Source organism: Chinchilla lanigera, unplaced genomic scaffold (assembly GCF_000276665.1).
Source record: "Chinchilla lanigera isolate Chin_1 unplaced genomic scaffold, ChiLan1.0 scaffold00018, whole genome shotgun sequence".
Taxonomy (NCBI): Eukaryota; Metazoa; Chordata; class Mammalia; order Rodentia; family Chinchillidae; genus Chinchilla; species Chinchilla lanigera.
The window spans coordinates 11,121,296-11,138,569 of NW_004955419.1; the positions used below are offsets into that span (position 1 = coordinate 11,121,296).

Sequence of the window (17,274 nt, forward strand, 5' to 3'; positions counted from 1 at the left end):
TTGCTTTGGTATCACATACTGTTGCTTTTGTCTCCCTGATTTTCATTTCAAGGTTGCCTGTTCCAGGTGGCAAAATGAAGTGATAAACATCCTCCTCCCTTTGTTCTTTTCCTCCCCCGCCTCCTCCCTCTCCAGATTGTAATTAGTGTCTATAGCTCTGAGGATCTCTGCACATGAAGTAACCTCAAAAGTCAGATTTAATACAGAAATGTCCTTGATATCACCCATATCAATGGGCTGTCAAGCTCCCTGCGTGCACACCCCCAGCAAGCTTTCCACCTCCACTGGCAGCTGCTCAGCTTTTACGCAGATCTTGCTTAAAAGAGTGAAGTCTGCCCCTGGCCCTGCCCCTCTTACAACTTCTGTTGTTCATGCTTCTGTCCTCTGGGGTCGCTCAGGGGTATGCCTTCTGCAACTGGGGTTACCCTTCAGGAAAGAGCTAAAGGGAGGTCCCTGTGAGTTTAGGGCAGGGGATCACTAGCCTAAGAGTCAGCGGTTATCATTAAGCAAACCATTCCCCTTTTCAGGCCTCAGTTTCCCCATCTGTAAAAGGAATTTAAGCTAAAATGTCTCTCAGAACCCTTTCACTTTAACACACTTTTAAGATTTCTCCAAGCCTTCTTTTCTCTAGCTTAATTTTGCTCCCTTTCCTTTCAAACTCCATGCTGTTCTCAGCTCCCTCATATCCTGGTGTATTATTGTCATTGCTTATGCACGAGGACAGTTAGCAGCCCAATAGACAGTTTATAGAGCATTGGAGGGTGTCTCAAACAATTGGCAGCTTTATCCTATTAAGTGTTTACAATAGCCCTGAGATGTAAGTCTCACTTTATAGACAAGGTAACTGAGGTTCCAAGAGAAACAGTAGGTTGCATGAGATCTCCCAGCCGGTAAATGTTTGGGCCAGGATGTGAAGCCCCAGCCTTCCTGATGCCTGACTCCTGAGCAGCCTGTCATTAGCGCACTGTTCTCGGAGCGGGGATTCAGGGATTCAGAGGCATCCAGGCAAACCACCCAGCCATGAGTCTGTTCCAACTAGGAACTTCCTGCCTTCTTGTCCTGCAGCCCCTAGCAGCCTCCACTTCCTCATTTTGGCAGCCTCTCTGCTCCTCTCCACAGGGAGAACAACTTCATCAAAGACTTTCCTCAGCTGGCTGACGGGCTGCTGGTGATTCCACTGCCAGTAGAGGAGCAGTGCCGGGGAGTCCTCTCTGAGCCCCTGCCCGACCTCCAGCTGCTCACCGGTAAGACACGTGTCCGGAACCTCCTGGGGCTCCCTCAGCACGCACTTGGGCTTCACGCACGTTAGTCCCCAACAGATCCAAGATGAGGCCATGCAGGCCTCCTCCAAGGGGTGATGAGCAGGTACCTTCTAGTTCAGGGGCTCCTTCTATGAGCTGTGTCAATGGAGGGGTTTTGCTGAGACCCCGGGTTCTGGCTAGAACCATTTTCAAGGAGAGGCTTCTCTGAGAATAGGAACAACATTTCTCAGCTAGGGTTTTGCCTCTGTGTCCAGGTATCAAAACATTTTTCACTGTCTTGACAATTTGGTGACTTTTTTTTTTTTTTTTTTTTTACTTTAAGTGTTTTGTTTTCTCCCTTTATCTAAAGATCAGTGTAAAGTCAAATAAGCAGACTCTCCCACCAAGAGCCTCTCGCACTGGAGAATGTTTGAGTTCTACAGCTTCTTTTTATACGGGGCACTGAGCCATTGTTCTGATGGGCATTATTTTTTCCATTTTATACATAAGGCGTCTAGACTCAGAGAGGTGAAGACCAGCCCAGGGTCACACAGTCCATCTGCCAGGAGTAGAACCTGGTGCAGGTACACTGAGTCTTTTGTCCCTTTGCTCAACTCTGTGGCTCGCGCTCACCCTACCGTGAAGCTGTCTTTTGCAGGCTCTCTTGAGGCCTCATATTTTTGGCCTCACCTCAGCATGCCTTTCTGCTCCTCATTATTTCCTCCTAGTTCCCTTCCCATCTGTTTTGGAGTTTTTTTCCTGAGATGCGTGGGCCTGGACTCTGCCTTTGTGGTACAGTAGTTAAATGGCATTCCCTTCCGGGGGAAAATGGTCACCCTTATGGATGATAGAGCTCTATCACTCAGAGGGGAATTGTCCCCCAGGGAGGATCTGCAATGTGACAGAATTAGGCTTAAACTTCCCCCATCACTTTTGAGCTCTGGGAGTCCCCAGGCTAGCTGTCCAACTTCTTTGAACCTTTCCTATCAAATGGCACGGAAGAAAAGAGAACCCACATGGGGCAGAGGCCCCCTGGCGTCCAAGACCTTTTATGCATCAACATATGTAATCCTGCAAGGGCATTATTGTTCTTGGTCAAAGGCGTTATGGCTGTCCTATAAGGTCCCATGACTGTGTACAGGTGCTTCAGCAGCAGCTAAGCCTAGCTGGCCCTGACTCCAAAGTTGATGCCTTATTCACTATCTTAAATCATCTCCTTGACCTTTCCTACCTCAAAGAGAGACCTGGATGTAAATCATATAAAATCACAGATGTACTCTTAAAAATGCTTTGTAAAATGTGCCTAAAAACTTTTACGCTCAGCCAGGCGTGGTGGCGCATGCCTGTAACCCCAGCACTCGGGAGATTGAGGCAGGAGGATCATTGCAAGTTCAAGACCAGCCTGGGCTACAAAGTGAGCTCAAGACCAGCCTGAACTGCATAGGGAGACCCTGTCTCAAACAAAACAAAACAAAACAAAAAAACTTTTATGCCTACCTTAGTTTTCATTTTTCATAAGACTGTAGAAGTTCCAAGCTAATATGAAACATAACTGTCATCTAACTGAATTTTCCTTACTGATAAGGAATTAAGACCATAATATCCCTGCTGAGAAAATGTTCCTCTTTGGATACCCCCAAGTGGTGAGGAGTTTTCTACCTCTGAGCAAATATTTTCATGGTCCATGGGGCAGTGCAGTGTTCTAACAGAAAGGTGCCTGGACCCATTGTTGATCTTGGCATGCCACTGGGTATTTTCCTTCTTTGCAGCCTTAGTTTCTTACTTTAAAAAAAAATGGAGTATAACAATTATGATGAGAAATGAAGATCGTGCATATAGAATATTGGTGTACTGTGGATGTTGGTTTGCTGTGCTTTTCTTATAGTGGTACAAATTTAAATTAGTATGTGTTTGCAATACATGAAGTTTACATTCATTTTAGGGAGTAGGTATGTGTACTCAACACGTCTTGATTCTTTTCATTCCCCTTCCCCTCCTAACATACTTCCCTCTCTGTCTCTAGATTCCCTTTCCCTATTTTCATGATTATTGTTGCTATTTTTTTAGGGCACACTTGGGACATATAATGGTTATATTCATCATGGGTATTTAGTACATATACATCATGCAACTTAAATATTTTTATATCCCCTCCCCTGACCCTTGGTTTCTTGGACTCCTTCCCACTTTCAAAAGATCTGTCTCTCTGATTCTTTTAATCAATATTTTATTTTACCCTTTATTTGTATTTTGCCTTACTCAAATGAGAGAAACCATATGGTATTTAAACTTGTGCCTGATTTATTTCACTTCACATTATGTTTTCCAGGTGTGTCCATTTTCCCACAAATATGTCAAATTTATCCTTCTTTATAGCTGAGTAGTATTCCTTGGGTATAGATACTACATTTTCTTTATCCATTTGTCTGTGAATGAACACATAGTGGGTTCCTTCTAGGATTTAGCTATTTCAAATTATACTGCTATCAACATTGATATGCATGTATCACTGTAATTTGATGTCATTAGTTCTTTAGAGAAGAGGCCTAAGAAGGTAATAGTTTGGTCAAATGGAATTTCTTTTAGTTTTTGGAGAAGTCCCCATATGGATTTCCATAATGGTTGCACTAGTTTACATTCTCACCAACAATGCAGAAAGCTTCTTTTTTCACCACAGCTAGCATATTATTTGATTTTTGGATGATTGCCATTCTTTCTGATATAACATGAAATCTTAATACTATTTTCACTTGTATTTCTTCAGTGATCAGAGTTGTTGAAGGTTTTGTCACAGGTCTCTCTATGTAGTCTAAGCCAGCCTTGAACTGACTATTGATCCCAGGTTGGCCTCAAACTCATGATCCTCCTGCCTCAGCCTCCCTGGGATTACAAGTCTGTGCCAACATGCTTGGCCAGATTATTTGTTTTGACTCAGAAATCTTTCCAAAATTTTCTAATAAAGGAATTTTTATAGTTCAAGAGGTTTTTTTTTCCAATTTAATTACAAAGGAAACTGATTCCTTCATCCCAGAGCTTCATTCTACCCCTAAACCCCAGGTAGAGATCTGGGATAGAGCAGTGTGATAGTGGCCAGGCAGAAAGTAAAAGCCAGGGATGGCCGTCTGGTCTGGAATGGAATGAGTGGGTGTGAGTCAGTTCTTGGGTAATTTTTGAAAGTATACTATATGCTGGGCTCTGTTTTATACTATGCGGAAGAAATGTAAATAATAGAGACTACAGCTTCATGCTCAAGAAGATGGGCTTTCTGTGTGAAAATCCTATATTCCAGCCTTGAATCCAGGAAAGACCAGGGTGTGAAGTGGGGAATGCAGCGATGGTTAATGATGAGGGAGGCCAGGGAGCGACTTAGGGGCAGAGAAATGCTTTTACAAGTTCATTCACAATCAGAGTGTATTTTTTCCCTTTGGGACATCATGTCAAGTGAGTTACTGCAACAGCCTGAATGAAAATGTTCAGCCTTCCTCTGTGGGAGATGGCCAGCTTTGAACATGAGTAAGCACTGGTAGAGGCTGCAGAAACTGCCTGGACTCTGAGGTCTGAATCTTCTTGTGCAAACTGTTAGTTTTTTCTCTGCCCCAACTGAGAACCCTGGATCTCTCTATCCTCCCTCCACCCACTCTCCTTTTCTCCTCATCCTCTGCAAAGGAAGAACAGGAGATGCGGATCCGATAAACAAAGATACATTTATAACCAAACAACCTCACTCCCATGGGCATATCTTTGGGGATCATGAATATTTTACTTTAAAATGAAAGCTTTTAAAATTATATTATTACTGAATAGGCTAAGGAGTAAAGAGAATGTTGACAGTAATGGAAAACTTTAATACAGCAGTAATGTCCAGGAAGAAATATTTTTTTCCAGTGAAAGCCTCATTTTAATCTTGATATCAGATATCTCCTTAAGTGTCTCCTCACCGGAGGACTAGAGAAAAGAATAGGAAATGTGCCTGTTATTTGCAGAGGCACAACAAAGCACAGAAACATAACAACAATAATAAAACTTCTGACATGCCTAGCATGTCTTTTTTAACGCACATTTTTCCTAATTATAGAGAAGAGAGGTAACAAAGCTTAGGGTAGAAAATTTAGAACATGGTGATGAATATAAAACAGAAAGCAAGAATTTTTCACACACACCCATTACCTGAATTTAACCAATGGTAATATTCTGTTGTGCTTTTTCTTTGTTTATTTTTCTTTATGCAATACCCTTGTTTCCCAAACTACATTCTATGGAACCTGTGTGCTATTGGTCCTTGGTATAAAAGGGGGTCTGTGACCAAAGAGATTTGCACAGCACCTTCATAGAGCTTTAAAAATGCCTATCAATCTATTCAAGGTGCTGAGAAATTACAGGTTAATTTGTTTAGCCAATGTTTCCATTTTTACTTGAGATGGTAAAGTGTTACATGTGTAAGTATACATATATTTTACATAATAATTAAGAACATCAGTATTTCCATGTCAAGAAACCACAGTCCTCATAGGGGTCAGCAATCATTAAGGGACAGATAATAAATGTAACTGACTTTCAATTGGTCTCTGTTCCAATTGCTCAACTTTGTTTTGTAGCATGAAAGCAGCCACAGACAAATGTGTTGTAGCTTGCTGGCTCCTGGTCTATGTGTACAGAATTTCTAGATGAACAAAGGCTTCCATTTCTGTTACTGTAAGCAAATCTCACAATGTGGTTCTGAAATAAGGTGAGCAGAGTAGCTGTAACATCAAACGAGGAAAATGAGGCACTGAGATATCTTGCGTTCCATGGCAGGGAGGTTTTTTGGGATATAAATCTGGCCTGAAATTCTCTTTCCTGTAGGGTAGAACAGACTTGCAAGCCCAGGAGAGGACCAGTAGGGATGGGCTAAGAGGACAGGCCAGGAGATGGGTCCAGATAAGATTGCTGACCGTAGTAAAAGCACACATGCAAAGATCAAGCCTCTGCTCCCTTTCAAGAGGTGGGCATTAGCCAGAGCTGAGAGCTGAAGGATAGGCATTGTGACATAAACCTTTGAAATTCTGCATTTACATGGCTATCTTATCTGTTCCTTCAGGAGATATTCGGTATGACGAAGCCATGGGTTACCCCATGGTGCAGCAGTGGCGAGTCCGGAGCAATCTCTACCGCGTGAAACTTAGCACCATCACCCTCTCAGCAGGTGAGGATGCTGCTCAGGTAGCCAAGGCACTTGGGATGAATCAAAGACCTAAGGTGTGGCAGGCCTGTGCTGGCACTGGGTTTGCAGAGGGGAAGAAGGAGCTCCTGAAGGGGGAAAGTGGACTAACTGGTGGTAACATCTGTATGCTGCAATAGGGTCAATGAAATAATGGGGTGTTTGTGGCACAGAAGAAGGAGCTGCCTACTACGGGAAGTCAGACAGGCTTCCTGGAGGAAGGGCTATCTAAGCATGGTAGGGAAGGATGAATAGAACAGAGAGGTTAAATAACAGTCTAAGTTACATTTATGCTTTAGGAGTATTTTAGGCTTGTGGATTGCACATTTTGTCCTGCACCAGTTCCTCTGTTCTCTTCTGGGTAATTTCTTTTCCTGGCCATCTCTAGACAGCAATAGCACATAGGCCCACTCCACCTTACCTCATACACATGCATTACCCACACATTATCCACATGGACACTGAGCTCCAGCAGAGGGATAATTTATAGTGTTCAAAATGGGACATGTTTCTCCATGACTGTGATTATGCTCTTGCTGTGCCTTCTGCCTGCACTTCCTTTCCTGGAGAACATACACTAGCCTACTAGTTGATACCTCCTGCATTCTCCGTTCCCCTCAGAACAACTCAAGAAATTTCCCTGTGCTTGAATACCCGTACGAAAGCATTAACAAGCGCTTGATTCATGTCCGAATCAAGTTCATCAGGTCTGTCTCTGCCACTGACCTGAGAGCTCTGGGCAGTAACTAGGCCTTGCTTATTTGAATGTCCACAGAATATAACAGGGAATCAGCACATTATCGGTGCTCATGGTTGGTGGATGAATGAGAAAATGAAAATCAAAATGTAATGCATGAATAAAGGGCTCTGAGAAGATGACATCTGGCCTAAGACTTTCTACTCTGGCTCTTAGTCATCACGCTGTCACTGCTGTATTGTCGATGTGTCCCCTAATCCTCTACGCATTGTTATGTTTTCCCCTCCATTTTAGTATCACATTGTTCATCAGCAAAATAGAGCTTTTGGCCTGGGAATTGGAGGACTTTCCCCTCTGGGAAGTACAAATAGTAATTATTGCTGACATCTGTCAAGCACTTCATAATGTTTCATAGCTTATGACTTACAATAGTCCTACCAGAAAAGCATTATTTATTCCATTTTTCTTCAGCTAAGGAAACTGAGGGTCAGAGAAGTTAAATAGCTAACCCAAGGTTATACCACTCGTGAGTGGTAAAACAGTGAGCAGAGGAGGTATTTGATTGCATTTTTGTCTGCCTGGATAAAGATCCCAGGTACTGTTATTTAGTACTTAACAGAAACATGTCATTATTAATACTGCTGTATGAATTACCCCGTTACACGAGTTAATGTGTTGATGGAAAGAGGTTACCCTAATCAAGCACCCATTCTTTAAACCCTACTTCTGTTTCTGCATAACCCCTCACCCTGCACTGAATATAACCGTGATGTTTCTGTTAGAACTACGAAGGTGTATCTGCTTTAATTAATCAGCGGCAATGCTCCTGGATACCCCCTTGTAAATCAAATGTTGGCAGTTTGGAGCTCATTTTCCATATTGAAGCACTGCTTACTCTTCGAAGTGGTGCAGAATGGGCTGTTCTTATAATCGGGGTTGATGTGCTCGTTATACTCCAGGGATGGTGCCGTGTACTTGGTTGGGGTGTGGGAAGGATGCCTGTGCAGATTTAGAGGAAAGCAAGACGGGACTGGCTGCCTGCACAGTGGGGAATGTCGGCCGCACATAGAGCAGGTACTCAGGCCAAGACTGTGTTAGAGAGGCTTCTTGGGAAGGGTGACTTCACAGGGGGCTGGAAGCAAATGTGTGACTTAGGGAAGATGGGGGACTCACGTGGTCATGTGTGTCTGTGTGGGTACAGGACTTACAGGAGTAAATATGTAAAAGAAGAAAAGGTGATGGAAGTCCCGCATCATGTTCAGGACAAATGAGAAGACTGCTTTGGCTGGAGTAGAAGCCTGGTGTGTCCAGCTCCCAGGAGACAGTGCTGGGGGTTCTGAATGCCCAGATAAAGTCATTTTGGGCTTTATCCAAGACAAAGGAGTAGCTTAAGAAGGTCTTAAGAGTGGGGACTGGAGGCAATTTTGGAGGAAGTGTAAGTGCTATTTAGAGGGCATAAATGAGCCCAAGGAAGAGTCAGGAGCCTGGGACAGTTTATCTGGGCCCTGAATGTGATGTCAACTCTACTCTTCCCACCTGAGTTAGCTGAGAAAGGAACACAAAACAATTAAATATCTTCTGGAGGACCTGACCTTTAAAGCAGAGAGGGAAGTTGTAAAGAAAACCCTTCCTTGTGTATACTGCTACTCCACTGCTCTCACTGTGAAGTCCAAAGGAGCATATTTGGGGGTATAATTTTTTGAACCCCATCATTCTCCTATCTGAAACCTCCCTGAAAGTTTCACTCGACTAAAACCACATTGCTGCTTGTGGAGAAGTGGTTGAAAAGGGCTTTGTAAACCACTCTCCCATGGCTGGGCACTGTCTGAGGCAGGTCGGGGAAAGAGGAGCAGCTGTTACTGAGTGGTTATTGTGCCAGCCCTGTGCTAAGACTCAGGATAGGACCAAGGGGAATAGAGCAGTCAGATGGTTCTGTGATCCTCCAGGAAGAGAGATAATTGGAAAGCAAAAGTAGAGAAAGAAAGGGGAAAAAATGGTACAGGAAGCTAAAGCAGGGATCAGATCCATGGAGAGAGTGTGTTCTGAGCAGGGGCCAGTGGAGGCCCAGGACTCCAGCTGTTGAGAGGTGGAACCCTAGTGTATTTGGCACATGCATTTTGGAATAAAAAGAGAAGTGAGTTTGATTCCATCTTCTCTCTCTGGTTTATAACTATGAATTTACCACAATCCAGGTCACTAAGTTTAGGCCTTCCTCTCCCATAGGCACCTCTTCATCATGGTGTCCACCACAGAGAGCAATCCTTTACTGTGTAAGTGAGGGGGTAATGTGCATGTTTGGAGTAGGGCAGCCAGTACACTCCCTCTGGGTGAGCAATAATGCACCAGACCAAGCTGGAAAGGCTGTATTACCTGCTAACCAGCAACCTCTGAAATCTGACACATGTTCCTCCCCATCTAGGTTTCACCAACGTCCTCAAGATCCTGACCAAAGAGAGCAGTCGGGATGAGCTGCTGTCCTTCATCCAGCATTATGGCTCGCACTACATTGCAGAGGCCCTCTATGGCTCAGAGCTTACCTGCATCATCCACTTCCCTAGCAAGAAAGTCCAGCAGCAGCTATGGCTCCAGTATCAGAAAGGTAAGCCTGGAGTGCCAGTTAGAGGTGCTGCCCAGGTGTAGTGAAGAGGGAAGGCAGCGGGGAGTCAACTGGTCTCCCCTGGGTTGAAATCCTGGCTCTACTAAGGATAATCTCTGCAGCCTTAGGCAAGTCCTTGTCCCTGTCTGGGCTTTACTTTCACCATGGGTAGAGTTAGAGGATGTGCTTTCTCTGGATTCCCTTAGTTCAGGCATTTCCTGAAGCTCTAATTGGTGCTTTGTCCAGCAGAAGTCATCCACTGCAGGCTCTTTACCACTGTTTCTCTTTGAAATAGCTGTCAGGAGTTGGGACTGGGGGCAGGGGCCTTCTCAGCATCTTCTTCTCTCCAGGGTTCTTTACAGAATCTAGGAGAAATTCCTCTTCCTCTGGAAGAGACCACCTCACATCCAAGAGCACACTTTCAGGTCTCTTCCATGGAAAGTTTATCATCTTCATGGAGGGCCACCAGATCTTATTTCTAAATGATTCCTAACTAATATCAGAACTGGAATTCCCCAGACTAAGTGCAGGTGACTAGTCCTATTCACCTGGGGAAAACCATTCCTGTCTTACTTCAGCTTTCCCTTCCTGTGAAATGGACACTTAAATACCTATTCCTATCCATTTCCCACATTAAAAGTGGAAGTGGTTTAGGGAACAGCACTTTGAGACAGAAATATTGCTCATGTGCATGTATGTATTTTTGTAGGTCAATGTATTTCACATTTGAGAAATGGAGTCTTAGACGCCAATGCCCATAGACACACAGCTAATAAGTAGCAAGACCAGGGCTGGAGTCCATGGCTGGCTGGTTGCAGAAGTCTATGTTCTTTCCCTCTTTCAACCATACTGAAGTGCTTCTTGTTATAATTAATACTAATGGGCTAGGGAAGTAGCTCATCGGCACAGTGCCTGCCTGGCAAGCACGAGGTCCTGCGTTCGATTTCTAATTCCAAGCAAATAATACTAATAATATAAATTAATTGCAAAAAAAAAGACTCTTGGGGCCAAGGATATAGCTCAGTGGCACAAGCACCTGCCTGGCAAGTGCAAGGTCCTGAGTTCGATTCCCGGTACCAAAAAAAAAAAAAAAGACTCTCAGTAGAAAGGGTGAGGAGCGATGTTACAAACTTGTTCCCATCTCTTTTGATATGGCTGAGCCCCTCGCATTTCTAATAACTAAATCAATCGCATAAGTCATAAAGCCACAGAATGTGGGAGCCAGAAGGGACCTTAAGGCCTCACTGAGCTGAGCTCTTCAGTTTTCCATTGGCCAAATGAAGGCTAGAGGAGGGGAGGAAACCTATGCAAATGCACACAGCTCCCGCTTGTCGGTGCCAAGACAGAGCAAGGGTCCTCCACACCCCTCTTCTAGCATTTCTCAGCTGCTGCGCATTCCTGATGGAGACCCTTGTGCATCTCCTTTGACTCTTCACAACCCTTTCCTTTTGTCTCTGGGGGTTGTGCTTGGATCCCTGCCTGACTCCTGCGTGCAAATGCGTGGGGCGCGGGTGGTTTATAGGCACAGGGGACATAATTGAGTTGTCTGGGAATAGCTTGATTTTATGGCTGTGACAATGACAGTCTTTAAGGAAGTGCATTAAATCAATAGAAGTCTCATTGTGCTACCCTATAAATAATGTGACACATCATTAAGCAGGGCAATAAGCTTCAGGACTTTGAAGTAATACAATTAGGTTATGTTTATAAAAACCTCTGTTCACTGTGGCCACTGAACTAATTTGTTTCATGCCATATTTAGGGCCTGGGACATACTGTGATGCTAAATGCCACCCCATCTCTATCGTTCAGTGATTTCCAGAACTTCAATTTTCTGATTCCAGAAAAGGTAGATGTGTAGAATCAGTTGCATGTAAGAAGGGTAGAAAGAATGCTGACAAGGCAGAGGTCCTCCTTTAAGATGTGGATATGCTATACACTTCTTGGATAAAGTTGGTGTAGTAGCTTTCCTTTCTGGGCTTCTAGTCTGCAAAGGTACTTTTTTCCCCTCCATGATCCACACTTGCGCCCAAGAAGAGTAAAAATATACATTAAAGCTAGCTTAATCATTCACAGTGTATTTCCTCCTCCCCATCTTTACCTGCTGTGACCACCTAAGTTTATATCAAATACATTTTACATTTTTTTATATATTTGGAAATGAGGCTAGGGAAGAAGGAATTGAAAAGCTGATAATTTGCTTCTGTGGACCTGGAGGAACTCTTCAGACTGAGAGATATTCAGTGATAATCTCCAAACCATAAGTTCTGTGTCGCAGACATCTGCTAATCACTGGGACACAGGCCACGATGAATGGGATTGGAGGCTGATCATTTAGAAGGCAGAGTATGTAGACAGAGCGATAGTGCAGTGTTAAAGTGGATAGTGCAGTGTTAAAGTGGAGCAGATGGAAATGCACATCCTCACTCCTGTCTTTACATACCTGCCAGGTAACCTTGGGCAAAATAACTTCTAAGTTTCACTTTCCTCCTGAGTTAAATGAGGAAAAGTAATTCCCTCACACAGCTTTTGAGAGAATGAAATGAGATGATGCAAGTTTAGCACTAGGTACAAAACATGGTAGCTTGAAATAAAACAAAAATAGTGGGCATCAGCTATGGCTTCTATTCCTGGTCCCAATCCCTGCTAATATGTGACCTCAACCCTCATTTCTCCCTGTGAACTATGTATGTCACTAGCAGGGGAAAATCTCTGCAGATGTTGTTTCAGCCTACCAAAGGGGTCAGTGGAGCGGTTCGAGAATTCTTTGAAATTTATGATCTTTGAAATCTGAGCTTTAAACAGTGGCTTTTACTTGACTAGATAAGCCTCAACTGGAAGAGTAGGTGAGGGAAAAATAGACCACACAAGGTACAGAAACAACCATGAGCATTTGTGCATTCCTCAGTTTGCAGATGAGCAACGGGGGCAAGAATATTCACACCTCCCTTTATAGAACCATAACGTGAAGCTTAAAGAAAAGTGTCTTTTTATATCACACTGATTATCAGTGAGGGCGTTAGGATTTGAATCCCAACCTGAGTGCCTCATTTCCCTAGATCCAGCACACTTAGACTTCAGAAACAAATATCTCAGCCTTTCCACATTCACTAATGGTCCTTGGCCACTATTATGATGTGAGGTAGCCACTGGAAATTACTGGAAAGCCAAGAGAGACAACGTGAATGTGCCTGATTAAAATGTTTCCCACGAGACGTTTTACTCTCATTTATCATTCATTAGTGTTTTTTTGTTCACTGTAACTTTGCCAAGTGATTTCTCTCCATACACACTGCCCCATGTGCTAGGGCGGCTCAGTAGAAGGGATATAGGCTCTGTCCCTGTTGTGCATTACTAGACTGTTTTAGCTTCTTAACATTCATCATTTTCTTTGTAGACATTTTTTAACCTATTTGTAGGAGCGAGAAATGGGACGGGGACTGGCACGTGGGGGGATACTCAGTCACTACCATATTATGATCTATAACTTTTTTGCACCAATTATGACCATTTGGGGATTGGTTTAGACCATTATATGGTGGTCATTTGTGTCATTGAGAATAAGCTTTGGTCAGTTAGTAATGTCTATTCTAAATAGGATAAGGGAGTGTGGTAGACTATATCCTATGAATTTTTTTCTCTGTAATAGGGAAAAATTCAAAGCCAGAATAACAGAGACCTAACTTCTCATGTTGATTCCAAAGAGGACATGGCAGGAATGACTGGAAAGATCCATGGTGGCAGGTGGAGTTTTCTATTAGTAGTGGTGATCTGGGCTTTCCTGAAGTGTGGAGGGGACTGGAAGTCTAGGCAGGTCAATAAGGTGAAACATGACCTAACCTAGGAAAAGGAGGGCTGCAGGAGGCAAGAACAGTAACTGAAGTCATACCTGGAAGGTCCAGGCCTCAAGCTTGATTAGCATGGAAGGTATCTGGCATGTCAGTTTCCTTTAATCATAACTTTATCCCCACGCTGTTCCCTAAGCACCATGTAAAGTTCTAGGTGTCTTGTTCTAGGGTCATACTTGCACTTTGTGTTGCTGTGCTCTTGACAGACCTGTATTTCATAAAAGTTACCTTTATCCCAGTTGGGGCTCAATTTCCCCCTCTGCCTTGGTATTCACATTTTCTGCCTAGGTGTGACATTGACAGCCTTATATTATGGTTATATCTTTATAAAGTCACCTTTCCTCTGGCTATCTCAAATAAAGACTTCCTCCTTTGGAGATGAAGCATAGATCTTGTATTTAGATGGACACTGGTTAATCCCAGCTCTACCTCTTGCCAGCAGTATGATTTTGGACAAATTGATTCATTCTCTGAGGTCAATTTCTCTATGCACAAAATGTAGGGTCATAGAGTATAGTTGTATAAATAAAATAAGAAAGTAGATCAGCGAGTGGACCCATTTAGTACCTAATGATTTTGTTCATTGAAACCATTCCTTTTATGCATGGCTGCCCCATACATTCGGATCACCCTATGCAGATGTGCTGTGTGTGCACATGTACATACATGCCTATGTTCACACAGGCACACATGTATGTATAAAGAAGCAGGTAATTACTTCTTCTTTACTCTCATATCTTGTCAATTTACTCAGGACCAGGTTATGGGATGGGTTGGCCTGGGGTGTAGAGAGTTCATTTGTGATCGCAATGGTGGAAGGAGGCAAAGGAGTTGGGACTACAGAAATATCAAAAGGGCTCTGTGACTTTTGTCCTCCTATCACTTTCTACTTAGGAAGAATGGTGATAGACATACAAATTATCAGCCTGATATCATTTATAATTTTTAGTTGCCTTTTATTTCATGGAGAAATTGTTTCTAGAAGGTGACAGGTATGTGTATGTGAGGAAACTATTCATTCTCTGAGAGAGAGAGAGACAGAGAGACAGAGATAGAGACAGAGAAAGGAGGAAGAAAGGGAGGAGGGAAGAGAAACAGAAGTAAAGGTAAATCAAAATCCAGAAAAGAAATGGAGAAATAAAGAGAGTCTAGAAGCAAATATATTTATACAATTAACATGCCTTGGGGCTGGGGGTTTAGCTCAGCGGCAAAGCGCCTGCCTGGCAAGTGCAAGGTCATGAGTTCGGTTCCCGGTACCGGAGAAAAACCAAAAAAAAAAAAAACATGCCTTTTCCAAGACTATAGCCTGCCAGCCGCCATGAGCCCTGTGAAAGGACATTCTCTATGTGAAGTTTGCACTGCACTTGAGTTTTGGTCAGGAGCATCCATGATATAGAGGTGTCCCTACAAAATACCTCTGACCACTGTCTAAGGGTCTTTTATTTCCACTATAATTTTCCAGGACTGTCCAAGGTAATGCATTTTTGCATTTCTATTTGAATTACAGTGCATTTTTGAATGTCAGCTGAAACATTCTTAGACTACCTTTGGAAGGAAGCTTTTCAGCAGTTTGAAAGGCAAATCATGAGAGGAGGATGAGGGGAGAAGGAAGGAAAGATGCAGTTAAAAGTCACCTCCTCTGGTGCAGACAGGTGTGGCTAAGGGCATGCTGGTGTGAGCTGGAGAACCCTCCTGAGCTTTGCATTTCCTGAGGGAACTTGCTTCAAAGACAGCAATAAGACTTGAAAGAACTGCTCCTTGGGATCTGAGACCTGCAGGGTACTAGTTTACTTCTCCAGTGATTTAATAACCTGGGGGCAGTTTTCTCTTCCCATGGTGCTTGACCTTTCAGCAGCATTTCACAGAGTTGACAGCTTCGGGCTTGAGGCACTTTCTGTGTCTCATATCTGTGGGATCAGACCTTTCTGTGTTTCCATCTCTCTCCTGTTGCTTCACTATCTCCTTTGCAGGCTAACCCTCTTCTGCCAAACCAGTAAATGCTGTTTCACATGAGGCCTGACCTAGAGGCCCCTCTTCCTAGAGTATCTCTGTGCAAACCTGTCATGTTTCCTGATGGCCTCCTTACACTGATGTCCCTTACATTACACCTCCTCTGATATTTGCTGCCATGCTAACTCCTCTGCCTGTACACAACTTCATACTTTCCCAGCGTTCTAACAAAATACACAATTATCTGTTTAGAGACAGGCAGAAGCCTAGGAATCTTATGACTCCTTTTCAGTACTTTCTTCTCTCTTACCTCTCTCCATTTCCAACTTACCCCAAGGCCAATTAATTTTAATTGCCACATAGCTCTTGAATTTTCCCACTTCTTTCCATTTCACTGCTCCTACCATGTACTAAGCCACTATCACAGTTTTCATGCATTCCAGCATGGACTTCCTACTTTGTCTCCCTATGGCTATTCAGTATCAGTCCAAACCACCCAGCAACCCTGAAGATAGGTATTAGTCAAGAGTCTTTAGAGAAGCAGAACCAACAGGGTGTAGATATAAATATATATATATATATATATATATATATATATAGATCTTACTATGGGATGGGGATGAGGAGAAAAGACTTAGAAAAGATATAGATTTATAGTAATGAATTGGTTTACATAGTTAAGAAGGCTAAGAAGTCCTGTGAGTTATAATTGGCAAGTATGAGACCCAGGAGACCTGAGAGAATCTTAAGTTTGATAGTGATGGCCTGAGAACCAGAAGAACTTGTGTGTAAGTTCCATTCTGAAAGCTGGCTGGCTAGAGACCCAAGAAGAGATGATGTTTCCTTTGGAGTCCAAAGACAGTAAGAGACCAGTGTCCTAACTCAAGGCACTTAGGCAGAAGGAATTCCCCTTACTGAAAAGAGGATTAGCCTTATTGTTCTGTTCAGATCTTTAATTGACTAGATGATGTTCATTCACTTTACGGAGAGCATACTGCTTTACCCAGTCTAACGATTTAAATGTTACTGTCCTCATGCATCACCTTCACAGGTACACCCAGAACAATGTCTGGCCAAACACGCCACCTTCCATGGGCTAGTCAAGTTGACACATAAAATTACCCATCACGGTTTCTACAATGGAGATCCCACCATGCTGTTCCCACCATGCTGTTCCTGTTTAAAACTTGGGGGTGCCCTGCCCTTGCTCTAAGGATAATTTTAAAACTCTTTTTCATGGCCTCAAGGCCCTCTCTGGTCTGATCTGTCCCCAGTTAACCAGTTCAGCTTCATTGGTGCCCATGTTCTCTGCCTTTTGATCATACTGACCTCCCTTCATATCCTGGAACAAGCTGCAGTCCTTCTTCTGCTGCTGCTCTTTCCTTTTTTGTCAAGATCACTTCATATCACTCAACTCAAATGTCACTTTGATAGGAAACCTTTCAAGAAGCCTCAGGCTTGGTAAGGAGTCCTTGTTACATTCTCTCAGTGAATGATATTCCTTTGGTACACACAACCTGTTTTTAATTTCACATTCCTTAGTTTATGTCTATCTCTGTTACCTCACTATAAGCTCCATGAAGGCTGAGACCATTCTGCTTGGATAACCATTGCAGCATCAGTCATAGTCAATGTGTGGCATGCAGATGCCATTCCATAGAAAAGAAAAGAAAAGAAAAGAAAAGAAAAGAAAAGAAAAGAAAAGAAAAGAAAAGAAAAGAAAAGAAAAGAAAAGAAAAGAAAAG

The 17,274-nt window shown here is 43.1% G+C and overlaps 1 protein-coding gene across 2 annotated transcripts in view; it reads left to right on the forward strand.

Annotated features, from left to right (window-relative positions):
* Positions 1–17,274, forward strand: part of Astn2 (astrotactin 2) — a 901,354-nt gene that overhangs the window by 635,096 nt on the left and 248,984 nt on the right. For both annotated transcript variants that reach the window (XM_005382610.2, XM_013513260.1), the window contains exons 14-16: positions 1,120–1,244; positions 6,319–6,423; positions 9,555–9,734. In XM_005382610.2, the coding sequence (XP_005382667.1) occupies positions 1,120–1,244; positions 6,319–6,423; positions 9,555–9,734 (410 nt within the window). The remainder of the gene's footprint in view (positions 1–1,119; positions 1,245–6,318; positions 6,424–9,554; positions 9,735–17,274) is intronic.